At 35.7% G+C, this 15,433-nt stretch overlaps 1 protein-coding gene across 3 annotated transcripts in view; it reads right to left on the reverse strand.

Annotated features, from left to right (window-relative positions):
- The window catches only part of MED13L (mediator complex subunit 13L), a 296,777-nt gene that overhangs the window by 124,711 nt on the left and 156,633 nt on the right, over nucleotides 1-15,433 (reverse strand). For all 3 annotated transcript variants that reach the window (XM_072722903.1, XM_072722902.1, XM_072722904.1), the window contains exon 4: nucleotides 7,660-7,743. In XM_072722903.1, coding sequence (XP_072579004.1) covers nucleotides 7,660-7,743 — 84 coding nt within the window. The remainder of the gene's footprint in view (nucleotides 1-7,659; nucleotides 7,744-15,433) is intronic.

Genomic DNA, 15,433 nt, shown 5'->3' on the forward strand with positions numbered 1-15,433 from the left:
ATTAAGAAATGCCCCCCCCCCCCCCAAAGGGACGCCTGGGTGGCTCAGGAGTTGGGCATCTGCTTTTGGCTCAGGAAGTGATCCCAGGGTTCTGGGATCAAGTCCTGCATCGGGCTCCCTGTGGGGAGCCTGCTTCTCCCTCTTGCTATATCTTTGCCGTCTCTCATGAATAAATAAATAAAATCAGAAAATAAAGAGGGGAGGGGAGGGGAGGAGAGAAAAGTTCCCCCATCTCCTTCATGGGCAGCCAACAAAGTCATTTTATAAATAAAAACCCAAACACATAGATATGTAAATTTATTTAAATAGTATAATAATAAAAACAGGAGCAGTCATATCCCTTAGACCTGTTTTTAACTTGCCATAAAAATTTCCCACATGCTATTGATATGTTATGAGAAATTATGAGTGGAAATGACCTTCTAGACACATATACTTTACACTTTTTCTAAATTCTAAGATATCTCAGCAAAGTAAATTTAATTAAGCTACTTTACAAAGGAGGAGATACTTTACATAAGCATTCAATTTAAAATGCAGCTTATTTCCAGAATAATCACTCATTAATCTATGAGAATTAGTTATTTGACATAGTGCAATATACTTCTATAGTGCTTAGATTCACTAAAGTTTACTTGAAGAGAGAAACTTACTATAAACAACATTCTGAAGAAGTCTAGAGGTAGGAGTAAATTGAAAATCCTTCCTTCATGCTGCCAAAAGGTTTAATCATTTAAATCTCCACTCATTCATGTCCTGACCCTTCTGTTGACTTTTTTTCCTAACAATGGAGTAGGATTTAGCTAGGACATCTCAAACAAAGGTAAAATAAGGGGCCAGGGATGTTATAAACCTAAAACAACACCTCAAACTAACTCCCCCTTGGTACCTAAATTTCTTCTCCCCTTTTCCTAATCTGATTATGAAGAGTACTACTGAAGTTAACACTCCCACCCCCAACCCCGTCCAAATACATCCTTTAAAACTTTCAGATACACTCAAAGAGCATTATTAAATCCCTTGGATTGAAAAATAGAGGAGTCACTTTCTGCTTAACAACAAAACCAAATACATTCAAAATAGTATGTTCCTGGTGGTAGAGAAAGGAAGAAGGAAACACATACATCTCTACATACACACATACAGGGATAAAAAGGAAAGATAGATACATACACAGAGAGGCAGGCAGGCAAGCAAACTGACTAATTTGGAGCATGTCTAAATTCTACAGTTTTCCGAAAATCAGGGAATCTGAAAACTCAAAGACCTTTTAGAAATAACATTGCTAAAAGGTCAAATAGTAAATGGAAGACCATCCATATTTCTGGATGGATGGTCTAGTGAACAAGGAGAGCTTTGTTTCCAGCTTAGTTTCAATCCACTAGCAGGAATTGAAAAGGAAATTACAGTAATGATATTCATACAACCTCTCTAGCACATTAAAAAACAAAGTATATATATTTTACTGTAAGGTGTTTAAAACCTTTCTTGAAAGCAGGCAGTATATATGAAAACATTTTACTTTAAACTATGTAAATCAATTACTAATGTTGAAGATATAAGTTTTCATTATAGTCTTTTTAGAACACTAATAGAACAAATAAAAATTTTTAAATGGTGATAATTCTGTTTTGGTTATTAAGGAAAAAGAAAGAAAAAGAGCTACATGAACTGCATATAGTTAACTACTGTCACCTCTGGTTGAATTAGTCTTTCAATTTAACATCCTTCTATGGGGATCCCTGGGTGGCGCAGCGGTTTGGCGCCTGCCTTTGGCCCAGGGTGCGATCCTGGAGACCTGGGATCAAATCCCACGTCAGGCTCCCGGTGCATGGAGCCTGCTTCTCCCTCTGCCTGTGTCTCTGCCTCTCTTTCTCTCTCTCTCTCTCTCTCTCCCTGTGCGACTATCATAAATAAATAAAAATTAAAAAAAAAATAACATCCTTCTATGCATAATGTTTGTGAACAAAACAGAGTGTATGGTACATAAAAGACACTGTCTAAAACCACAGACAGTATCACTAAGTTTTATCATAGGCTCTTACATGTTTCTCTCCTCCCTTCCTAGATGAAGCAATTTTTTCCTTTGCAGTTAGTTGGACAAATACATCAAAAATCTTACACTCACAGTATCTTCATTTCAACCCCCATTTATAACTCAAGCTGCTGTAACTTCAAATTTACCACTCCACTGAAACTGCTCAAGGTATAGTCATCTTGCCTACATAACTGCCAAAGCTATCCATCCTTTTAGTACGTGTTTTCCATGGCCTGTATGGCAGCCACGGCAAATTATGAAACTTTAAAAATCTATGGTTTTGGCGACACCAACCCTCCTGGCTCTCATTTTTCATTTACCTTTCTTAGTCTCCTCATGTATTCCTCCCTGCAAATGCCGCCGCTTCTCAAGACTCAACTGCATCCCTCTTCTCACTTTGCACGCAATTTTCAAATATATTCAAGTGACAAAATACAGAGTATCTTCTGCTATACCTTCCATCAGATAAACCAGCAGAAAATGACTACATATTTTATAGATTAAAAAAAAACTGTAAAACTATGATGCATGATTAGATAAGTCCAAAGTGTTCCATTAATATTCTTTTATGGATTTCCCATCAGCCAGCCCTCATTATAATATACGTGGCAAAAGGCCACACCTATAAAAAGTAAATTTATGATAAAAACTGATAAAAAGGTATGTCACCAATGACATTTTTCAGGAAGAGACTCCATTTACCTCTCACATTGTAGGTACCTATTTACATGTCTGCTTATACTCTAGATGAGAGATTCCTTTCCCTGCCTTTTCATCTGTGCATCTAGATGGAAACATAACTGGGCCACTATAAAAAAAAGTACAGGAAAGAGGACAGGAAGAGCCCTGAGAAGAGGAAAGGGAGAACAGGGAAGCTTTAAAGTACTTTAAATATTCTCCTAAATCAAAGTATTTCGTCTTGTTATATAAAATTATTTTTTTTCTACTAAAATCAAAAGGGAAGGGTATTTCTTGAATATATAGGTGCGGTAGTGTAGGAACATAAAAAAAGAAATTAAAGAAATAATATCTGACTTAAAAGTAGAAAAGATACACAGACAAAACAACACAAAAGCCATCAACCAATTGTGTGTGAGCTCCTGCACATGTATATCTGTTAACAACACAGACAAAAGTAATTAGAGTATTTAAAAGTATTATAAGGCTATTTAGAGTATCATCCCAGAGCGGGTAGGTTTACCCATGAGAAGAAATGACTGATCAATTTAAAAATTGCTCTAGCAAGTATCTATGTTAACTACTGTACACCTGATACCAGGAAAAAAAAAAAATCAAAGGTCCAAACTGTTACTGGGAGAAATCAATTATTTTGCTAAAATTAGCATTCAAACAACAAAGTGGGGGATCCCTGGCTGGCTCGGGGGGTTAGCGCCTGCCTTTGGCCCAGGGCGTGATCCTGGAGTCCCAGGATCTAGTTCCGTGTCGGGCTCCCGGCATGGAGCCTGCTTCTTCCTCTGCCTGTGTCTCTGCCTCTCTCTCTATATATATATATATCATGAATAAATAAATAAAATCTTTTTTTAAAAAAGTGTATAAACTTCAAATTCTGTATTAATCAAATGTGGGCTTTCTACATAGAATGTCCATGAATAATTTCTAAATTATTTTGAAGGAATAAATTTTTCACTGGTTTAAAAATATATATTTATTTGAGAGAGAGAACAGAAGCGAGGTGGGGGACGGACAGAGGGAGAAGGAGGCTCCTCACTGAGCTGGGAGCCCGATATGGGGCTCAATTCCAAGACCTTGAGATTAGAACCCGAGCCAAAGGTAGATGCTTAACCAACTGAGTCACCCAGGCATCCCCTGACTGTTTGGGGTTTTTGGGGTTTTTTTTAAGATTTTATTTATTTGACAGAGAGTGAAAGCAAGCACAAGTAGGGGGAACAACAGAGAAGAGAGGAAGTGGCAGGCTCCCCATTGAGCAGGGAGCCCAATGTGGGGCTCAATCCCAAGATTCGGAGATCAGGACCCAACTTAAAGGGAGACACCAAACTAAGTCACCAAGGTGCCCCCACTGGGTTGGGTTTTTTTTTTTTTAAGATTTTATTTATTTATTCATGAGACACAGAGAGAGGCAGAGACACAGGCAGAGGGAGAAGCAGGCTCCATGGAGGGAGCCCAATGTGGGACTCGATCCTGAGTCCCCAGGATCAGGCCCTGGGCCTAAGGCAGCACTAAACCACTGAGCCACCCGGGCTGCCCCACCAACTGGTTTGTTTTTAAGCATATCCTGGTAGGAAAAGTTTTTTCAAGCTTAACATACTTTAGAAACCCAGAAACTTTACATGTTTTATGTCAGTTGTCACAACTCTTTAGGAGTAAGCCAAAGTTTTCTTTCCCACTTATTATATTCCTAAGGATATGAATAACAAAAGATGTGTCACTTATAAAGAAAAAAATAGTATGAATAAATTTGTCTCCTTGGATCTGCCTGTTCAAATTGATACACACACACATATATCATATAACAATTTTTCTAAAATTATCCTAACCATCATATCATATCAAACATTATGAACTATTACAGTCCACAAATTTAGCTGTTATCAATACAGGGAGAAATTACAGTTCAAGAAATCATATGCTGTTAATCCAACAGATGAAATCTATTCATCAATATATTCATTTGTCAACACTATTAGAATTATTTTAGCACCATAAAATATGCTGTGTTAAATCATATTTTATTCTATTGAACAAAAGTATATATATGCTAGACCTACTTAACTTTATACTTAGAATACTATTCTTTAAACTATATTTCTCTTATTTGTATCTAATGGCATCAAATAAGAGCATTCCTAAAAATACAAATTTGTACATAAAATTTGTTTAGCACTTTTGCTTTTTCTCAACTAAAGTATAAACTAGCCACATAAATTATTTCCTTTAATCTTCACAATAACCCTTTAGTAGTAGTAGTAATTACTATAATCAACTTACCTACAGCCAAAAACAAAGTTCACCTCAGGAAAACTAAACAACTTGACCAAAAGCAAGTAACTTCTTAGGAGAGGCATGGGATGTGATCCCTAATCTTCTAAATCTAAATGCACTCCTCCACAGCGTCACTCTCTGTCCATCCAAAATGATTTGACCACTATAAGGTTCTGTTTTCAGCATTCAACAAGAGGCTCTATTTTCCTTGGTTTGTTTGTTTGTTTTTGTTTAAGATTTTATTTATTTATTCAGGAGAGACAGAGAGAGAGAGAGAGAGAGGCAGAGACATAGGCAAAGAGAAAAGCAGGCTCCATGCAGGGAGCCCAATGCAGAACTCAATCCCAGGTCTCCAGGATCACGCCCTGGGCTGAAGGCAACGGCTTAACTGCTGAGCCACCCAGGCATCCCAAGAGGCTCTATTTTCCATTCAGAGAATAAAAGTTGGATAAAATCATCATACCTAACAAAATTTTATTATAGCAAATGCCAACTTTTAAAAACAGGTTTTATTTCATTTATTTGAAGGGGAGTGGGGAGCAGAGTCCTGGCTGATCAAGAGCCTAATGCAGGGTTCCATCCCATCCCAGGACCTGGAGATCATGACCTGAGCCAAAGGCAGACACTTAACCTTATCTGAGCTACCCAGGCACCCCAGCAAATGCCAACTTTTTAAAATTGAGTGTTTAGTTTAAAATTTTGGCAATTGTTGCAATACCCCCTAAAATGGCTTTTCAAGATCATTAACATTTCTATACTAAAATAAAATGAGTTCCACATTCAACCATGGGTAAAAAAAATCTAAAGATAACAAGATAATTCAATTACATTACTCAGAAATCGACAGCCTTCCAGTTGCAAATCAAATATCTAAATATACCATGTAAGTATTATTTACATCTGATTTGCTGAAGTTAGGAAGACCTCTGGGATGTAAATGAAGTACAAAGATATATAAATGTTATATAAAACATATTTGGTAACTACATTTGACTTCAAACACTAGTTTTTACTAATAAAATACTAACTGCTACTCTTTCAATCCCTATTTTATTTCCACATTTCCCCTTCACCTCTAAATTACTGTAAAATCATCATACAAGTGCTTATACCTACTGTTCAAAAGTTTTAGGACTGGCTCTGTTAGTTCAGCATCTGGCCAGCTGTCAGAATATACACTGAGCATAGGGAGGCACACAGGAATGAAAGGTAAGTATCACTGTGCCAAAGCAACTCCACATACAACCATTCACTTATCAACATGAAAGCCCAACTTAACTCAGAAAATCAACATCCTCTATAAATATAAGGAAACACTAATATCATGTCCACAGAACAAATGTATTAGTTAGACCAAATCAATATAAATAAAGGAAAAAAATTCCTTTCTATCAAGGTATCTGTAAACAAAACCACTTTTACACACCCATACACACCACTACTCTTCTAAAAAGCTTTATTATCCTTTTCAGGCAAACCTTGTTATACATAACACCTACTTCCTATTTAAATACAATTTTTAAAATAAATCCTAAAGGATTTGAAATGTACTAAGAAAAAGGGAAACTATTTTAAATAAGTTGATGGTGATTTGGCAATAATAATAATAATAATAATAATAATAATAATAATAATAATGCCAGTCCCTAATTTATCTGATTTGAAAAATGAAATCCCAATTTTTATAAATCAGGCTTGGTTAATGAGATAACACAATCACTTCATCAAAGCTTTAAGACATACAGGTTGGAGAGAAGGCTGCTAATGTTAAGTAAATCACTGGTAGAAACAAGAAAGTAAAAGTTCCAAAATAGGCAAGAGCTGCCAACCAAAATTGTGGCAAACTACCTAAAAACTACCAACCTTAGAGCTACCATGTAACACTTCAACAGCTCTTATCTGCAGCCAAAAGCTGGAATCCTTAGCTTGGGGCAAGTTCACACACAGCAAAATAGAATTGAGACTGTGTGTGCTGCTCTTCAGAAATGAAATAATCACCCATCAACTTATGACTCAAATAAGTCTATGCTGTGTTCATAGGTAAGTGAAAGTAAATATTTGGTTTTGAAGGCTTTGGTTTTTCATCCTGGTTTGACTGATCTAAAATTGCATGCTTGCTCAGTATAAAGGACTGCTTTTAAAGCCATGCATACAATAAATGATGGTTAAAAGTTTAGGATTGTTCAGAAAGTAATTCATAGTCCTGGTTTGAGAAATCTCAAAAAACTATTCACCAACTTTTTTTTTTTTTTTTTATTCACCAACTTTTAAGGAGCATCAATCAATTCTATAAAAATTATCAGCATTTAAATTCAGTTGACTATTTTTAAAGTTACAACATATAACACTTTCAGGTAAAAAGACTTTAAAAAGGACAATAAAAATAACAAAATAGAATATTTTAAATTCCAAATAGTGTAGTAAGAAGGGGCTCGAAAGACATGGGTCATTGATAATCTTCTTCCTAGTCCAATTTCCAATATTTTACAAAAATTTAAGAAAATATTTAATAAAAAGTGATCCAGCAATCTATTTTAACACATCTAAATTACTAAGATTATTGGAAAATAAATAAACTAGCTGCTTCCTCCACCACTTCCTACAACATCATAGTTGTGGTCAAGCAAAAGGAACGAAAACTTTAAAAGTGTAAGACTCACCTTTTGTTGACTGGTTTTTCATCCTTTTCATAGGGTCGGACAAACCACTTCCCAATCCTAACGAAGTTCTTATCCATTAGACACCTACAATAATTACACCAAGAATTATATTTATAGTTTCAATAACAAATTAGCAAGTCACTGAATCAAGTAATTGCAGATGAGCTATACTATTAAAAATAAAAAACATCACTAATACTTTCAAAAAGGTTTTCTTCTCACTTTAAATTTTTATGTTATAAAGTGCTGAAAGGACTTTCTGACTTTGGGCATAAATTTCTATTATGTATTATTCTTGCACGTGTAAAAAATTATGCACAATTAACTGGTTGATATATTCCTGAAATGTCTTAAGCTTCCAAATTACTTTAAATCCAAACACACTTTTGCCCTATTTCAATTCCTGGGTCATCAAGAATGTTGGGGATATAGGCAGCACTCCTTAGGAGTACCTCAAAGATATTCTTCCAAGTTAGTGATGCTCATTTCACAAGTTTTAATGCTGGCTTTCTGGCTTCACATGTGACATGCAATGCTTTAGCAGAGACCTCAGAAACAGAAAACAGAAGCACTGCAGAACCTCTTCTACTTAGGTATTTTTCTCCTTTTTTTTTTTTTTTTTTAAGACTTTTTACTTATTTATTCACGAGAGAGGCAGAGAAAGACGCAGAGATGTAGGCAAAGGGAGAAGCAAGCTCCGTGCAGGGAGCCCAATATGGGACTCGATCCTAGGACCCCGGGATCACACCCTGAGCCAAAAGCAGATAGATGCTCAACCACTGAGCCACCCAGGCGTTCCAGGTATTTTCTTTTGTAGGTGTGGTGAAGCACATGGCTATGGCTTGGCAGGAAACAATGAACTGAAGCCATTTCTTCAAGGGCAATTAGCAGCTTCCCTCATATCTAAGTTGTGCCTCACTTCTGTTTCCAAGCTGTATTATGTACATTATGTTTCAAGGTCAAATTATAGGGTAAATCTTTCCGAAGACATGTTAATGGTAATTGAACTCAACTCATATAATACCAAAAATGCACACAATTCAACTGAAGTGACAACAATATAGACAGCTCTGACCAAGTTCACTCATGTGCAGGCATATGAAAACTATATCATAATTGCCATCTGGCCAATTCCAAGATGCCATCATTTGCAAGGAGTATCCCTGATTTTTAAAATATAAAAATGTGGGAGAAAATGTTCATTTTGAAATTGATGAAATACAGTAATCCCCAAAATCATTCAATGAAATGACACATATTTTGCAAGAAATCCTGTCAGAAAGTTGGATATAATTCTTCTATCTACCTGTAAAAGAGCTATATAGCAATTCTTTATTCAATATTCAGGCAATTCTGCACATGGCTCTTGCCTCTGTAATTTCCATGCCATCAAGAAGGATGGAAACAAGCTTTCACCCAACTCATTACAGGTTAGATGGGGTAGTAAACAGCAATAGTTTCTGCTGGCCACAAGGTAAATCCCTGTGGGCAGAGGCTAATTTGGAGCACTGCTGCATCAAAAAAAATCACTGGCTTCAACTGCTTTTATTTTGAAAATGAATCTCTACAATCTTCCTTGTTCACAATGTAGAAAATCATTTTCAAAGCTACTCAATCTGTTTTCCTAAGATTATAAATTAACTTGCTTTTAGGGTTAAAGACTACGTGACTATATTAAAGTTAGAATAGAAAATGTGGAATACTCAATAACATGGAAGTACTCAAGAAGCAAAACTGTAAAAGTATCTCCACAGTTTATACCCTAGCTCAGAGACTTAACTGTATTCTTCAGGCAGGCAGGCAGGCAAACAGGCAGGACGGATGGACAGATGGAAAGATATTTCCATTGAAAAACTCTAGTGTTTGGTAACAGGTTCCTTCCCCCAATAATACTACCAATATCTACCACTAGAATCCCTACTACCAAGACTACATTTGATTACCAAGCACAGTATAGCATTTAATTACTGTAATATCTATTATGAGATGGATGTTACACATGTCAATTTTTGTACATGAAGAAGCTAAAGCACAGAAAATGTTACCTACAGAAAGTCACATAGCTAACTGATAGTAGAGTGGTCAGTAAGTCCAGGTATATATCTGAACACAAGACCACAACATTTATCACATATTATTAACTCTCATGCTGTCACATTTCTCTAATTCCTTCCTCATTTTCAAAGTCCACTTGAATCCTGTAATTGATGAGCCTATTTAATGTTTCTTTATTCTCTAAGGGCTGTTTATTAAGTTGAAGGTGTTCTTAAAAATCAATAATGCTTATTAACATGAAAGCAATGGGGCATCTAACAAGTACAGAATCACATCAACACTAAATGTGGTCTTCTACTGACACACGTCCTCACTTAATAAATACCACTTTAAATAAAGTATTCATACTCTCATATACGTCTTAAGGCCAAAATTCAAAAGAATCATTTATTTAATAACAGGAAAAACAACATGAATTTACAATTTATGGACAGAAAAAAAAAAACAAGGCTTTAGATAATATAATATGAAAACAAAAACAGATAAAGTATCCCTGAGTAAAGAAGAAAGTGTAAAGTTTATTTCAAAACCCTTGTGCTTCTATCAAGTAAAAGCCACAAATTCTATTTGCTTATTTCATTTCAGACAAACAAGGGGTTGGGGGCAAAGGAATAGCACACAGCCAAGACTACTCAAGTACAAAGGCAAAGAGTGAAAAGCTAATGAAAATCCTAAGAGTCTAACTCTCTATGCTAACAAATCTCCTGGAGTGGGGATGCCTGGGTGGCTCAGCAGTTTAGTGCCTGCCTTCGGCCCAGGGTGTGATCCTGGAGTCCCAGGATAGAGTCCTGCATCAGGTTCCCTGCCTGGAGCCTGCTTATGTTTCTGCCTCTCTGTCTCTCATGAATAAATAAATAAAAATCTTTTTAAAAATTTAAAAACAAAACAAATCTCCTGGAGTTCCCACTACAGATCCTACTTCTTTGACAGGCAATAAAAAAAAAGTCTTCAAATGTCATGTTCAGCAGTGATACAGCAGAGAGTTAGCAAAGTTACCAACAACCCCAGAAAAGGTTGGGATCAAATTAGTGAAGTCAGTGAGTACTGTAGCACTGACCCTCAAGCCAAGAGAGAATTAGTTGCTCGGTTAGATGTAAAGGTGGGCAAGTAAGTATGAGGACGAAGTTTCTTTTCACTCAAGAAACGAGTAAAAAGAACTCAGCAACTATCACCATCAATTTTTACACTTGTCAATCTCCCTAGTCTTAACTACAGTTGACCCAAAAAACAAACTTCACTCAATTTCTCTCTTTCACACTCTCTCTCTCACACACAGAGTTAAAAAGAGAAAGAAAGAGACAGAGACAGAGAGAGAGACAGATCCTGCAGGACTAATACAGGAAGTATTTCCAGATGATGTTTTGTACTTTAGGTTATAGGAGGAAATGAGAGAGGAGGGCTGTGTCTTTGCTGAGGAAGACACTTCTACCACCTGATTGACAATTGGGACCATGGTGGCTCAAGAGCAAGCTTTTAATACTGAGGGACTAAGCCCTTGGTTCTCAATCATTTTTGGGTCATGATTCTACTGTATAAATAAATCCACTCAAAGTTATTATAGACTCTTTCTCCTGAAAAATGCATAGAAGAGCAAAACACTGCATATAATTCCACAGGATTGGTGAGCCCTCGAAAGCAGATCCTAGAGTGAGGACTTCCACACGGAACACTACCACTGATCTTTACTAACCTGCTTCGGCCTGGAATCCCTCTCCCATCTCACTCTATTCCATCCTCCTCGAATTTAATTCTGTTCATTTTTCTTGTCCCAGAATAGCCTGCACAGCATTCTAACATCTACAAATCAGCAATTTTATCACCAAACTTTAATAATTCATTTCTATGGCTCTTTCTTCCCACGAAACTATGAGAAATCTGGGGGGCAGACACAGTATCCTATTTCCTGGCAATGTTCAACAAATACTTCAATGCCTATTATGTAATATGCTTTATGTTATGCTCTATACTAGTAGGTGCTCAATAAACAGCTGAGAAATGAATACTCTATACAAGGAGTATTTTCCTATTCACAACAGTGTTATTATTCATGTTCACAATCACTAATCGTGGGCAGCCTCATCCGATTATTTGAATTTTCTTGTGTGTTTATGTCCACAGCTAGTGGAGACACTCAATGTTGGGATGGAAAATAAAATCTACATAATTCACCTTTTTTATAGCCCATCAGCTCTCACTCCACACTAAAATCATAATAGATACTCAACATGTAGGGAATCACATAAATGCCAAAGAAGTTTAGGAAGATTAGTACAACTGTCCATATACTTTAATTATACCTGAACAGAATTAAATCTTTTTAAGATAGATAATTCTAAAGTATAAAAACTAAAGAACATGAGAAATATAATTTTCCCTTTTCATATTCTAACAACCTTTATATTATTATTTTTAAGGAACAAAATTTATATTTAACTTGACAAATACAACCTATCAGACACTCCATTTACCAAAAACTTTGCTTCAAACCAACATCGTATAGAGCAAAGAATGTCAGTTAACTCTAATTGTTCATTTGGTAACTCCAGTCATGTTACTGAAATTTTCAAAATCACCTTACTATTATGATATGACATAATTCAGTAAAGTAGAATAATATTATGTTGCAAGTTCACAATGTCACAATGTGATTCCAGATTTATAAAATATTCTTTAACCAATAATTTTTTTTTAACCAATAATTTGAGGAAAGTATTTCTCTTCAGAAAATAATTCCCTGCCCCCCTATCTCCCAAAAATCAATGTTTCGAAGAAAACAGCCGCTGAAAAATGAAAATGAAATCAGGTTTTGTGTCCGTGTGTGTTGTGTCCGTGTGTGTTTATACACACACACACACACACACACACACACACACACGTGTGTTTCTGGGCCACACCATATGGCTCTAATTAATTAACTACAAGACCAATTTAACTTCAAAGTTGGCAAGCCCCAATCTCTAATCCCAAAGCTATGGCAGATCTGGTATAAGATTACAAGTGCCACAGCAGTAGCCACAATCTAGCTCAGCAAGCTTTTTCCTAGATGGGACCACTGGCCACTGGCCACTGGCTCTGGGTCCTTCAGTGCACCTCAAATTATGCAGATGTGACAGTTTTCAAAGATTAAAAAGTCCAAGAACAGTGTCTCTCTACCACACTCTGAATCAAAATGCACTTTAAGTGTTATTATCTGGTTATGGAGCTGCTCAAACTAAATTTTATATAATTTCCTAACAGAAATTCCTCACCAGCATCAAAGCCTTTACCTCACCACTCCAATCTATAACAAACAGACATGCAAAAAACCCTCCTTCCTAAAAATTATCTCCTTCCTAGAAATTATTCCCAATTCCCAACCAAATAAAAGTCCTATAATTTAAAAGCTGAAGAAACCTTTTTTCAACTGATCCCTTCTATCTTCATTATTTTGGGTTTCTCCTGTGCCTTAGTGGATGCTGTCTCCTCTGGCCAAGTAAACACTGTCATTTCCATCCTTTCCAAAATCTCTTTAAGGTTAGGTGTTTTTGTAGGACTCCCTTTATCTGAAAACGTCCATCCTATTGCTGTTCCAAAGAATCTCTCCTCTAATTTCAAACTTTTAGTTTGAATCAATCCCATCATCTAGCCACAAAATTTTTTATTTTTTAAAGTCTTAACCCTTTCTCTGTCCTTAAAATATTAAATAGATAAATTGACTGGTCTTACAGTGAACATGTTTCTCTCTAGAAATTTACAAGTAGATACATGGTTTTATTCATTTGTGTCCGTAATGTTTATAGTGATTCTTCCTTTAAAAGAATATGCGCCTTAGCTCTAAAAACTCACTTCTCTACTTCTTTTAGAGAACTGCACACTGCCACAACTCAATAAAATGGAAATTTATTGATTACTCATTTCCTGCTCTATTACATTATACCCAAGGACTCTCAATGTTGCAAATTTCTATCACCATTTCTTCAACTAGGCCTGTACCTACCATAGTGCTCTAGTGAAGATGGTTTTTTACCATCTAAAATTTATTATTTTTAAATTTTTATTATTTAAAAATTTATTTTATAATAAATATTATAAATATTTATTTATTTTTAAATTCTTATTTTAAAATATTTATTATTTTTAAATTCTTGAACCAGCACATCCAAGGACAGTGCTCACTTGCCCTCTGATGTTCACCTCTGTTAAATCAAATACCAGAGACACTGAAAGCTAACAATACACAAACATAATGCTACTGCCATCATAATTATAATTCCAACTTTCTCCATGTTACTTTTACTGTACATTTTCAAATAAATATCTTCCCTCTAAACACCAACTCTTGGCAAACCAAGAAGCTCTGGGCCAAAGGCAATTTTACAGCTGTGTTATAAACTACCATGGGGTGACTATGCTGGCAATCTATTAGGAAAGCAGCACCAGTGGACTACTCTGAAGGACCATTATGTTTTACAAACGTCCAATACTCACAGATTAAAGTCTCCCTAAGTAAGTATGGACAGGATAGAGCATAAGAGCTTCAAAAAACCCATGTAATCTTCTATTGTGTGCAAAGCAGTGATCTGCACTTTAGAAGAAAAAGAAATACCTTTCTATCAAAATCAGCTTATGTGTTTTATTCTAAAAAACTTAAGACAATTAAAATTAAAATATACCACATTTAATGCCAATTTGACAGGATTATGCCAGACATTTTAAGCATTTCTACAAAGCTATATGAAAACAAGATTTTCCTAAATCCCACATGTAATGCAAATCACTGAGGCAGCACTAAAACTCTGGGTGATATGAACTGCACATATTTCCTGGCTTTTTTCTTTTTTAACAGCTCTCCAACCCAATGATTTATTTCGCTGAGGTAGAGTTAGGTAAGAAGGATAGAGTATACTATGAAAACTATACCAATTACAATACCACAGGTGTAATAGCCACTAAGGCTGCAATATTAAAAATGCCAAATGAAGAAACTCCCGCAAAAGATCACAGGTTTTAGTTTTCCATAATCTCTCCACAGTCTAGGTCCTTTTCCATTAGTGAAGATGAGGCAGCCTAAACTTGAAACACAAAGTGTAACCTTTGAGAAGTTTATTGTCAATACATAACAAAATCCCACTAAATTGCAGAGACTGATGAAAACTATCTAAATTGGGGCATTATCAGAAAAAGACAGGAAAATCAGCAGAGCCTATATAAGTAAAAACAAAATTAATGGTATTTTATCCTGCCAGGTACTTTGCCAAAAAGGGACAACCTATCATTAGGAAAATAACAAGCATACTTACTGTCTCAGAAAAAATAAGTGTGATTGCATCATCTAAACCAATAAAACTTAAAAGACCCAAACACTTCATATACTAAAATTCTGATTTAAAAAATCACAAATGAAGAATATACCAAAAGAAGCCAATATAGCTCAAAGTTTTTAAAAATGTGTATAAAGAGATGCATAATTACATTTTGGAAACATATCTGTATTTTAGTAATATAACCAATACCAGCTTGGAGGATAGATTATGAGAAGGGAGAAGACCTCAATTAAGTGGTAAGGTAGATTGTATCTGTTCCCAAACATGCGCTGTACCTCCCTGTCCCATTAACATCAAGTGCAGCCATGTGACTTGGGTACTTCCTACATATGGAGAGAGAATACTTTCTCATCCATATGATTTTAAGTTTGGTGGCAAATTTCTCAGCCAATGAAACGTGAAGAGAAACAGCATAC

The sequence above is a fragment of the Vulpes vulpes genome, chromosome 10 (assembly GCF_048418805.1).
Source record: "Vulpes vulpes isolate BD-2025 chromosome 10, VulVul3, whole genome shotgun sequence".
Classification (NCBI taxonomy): Eukaryota; Metazoa; Chordata; class Mammalia; order Carnivora; family Canidae; genus Vulpes; species Vulpes vulpes.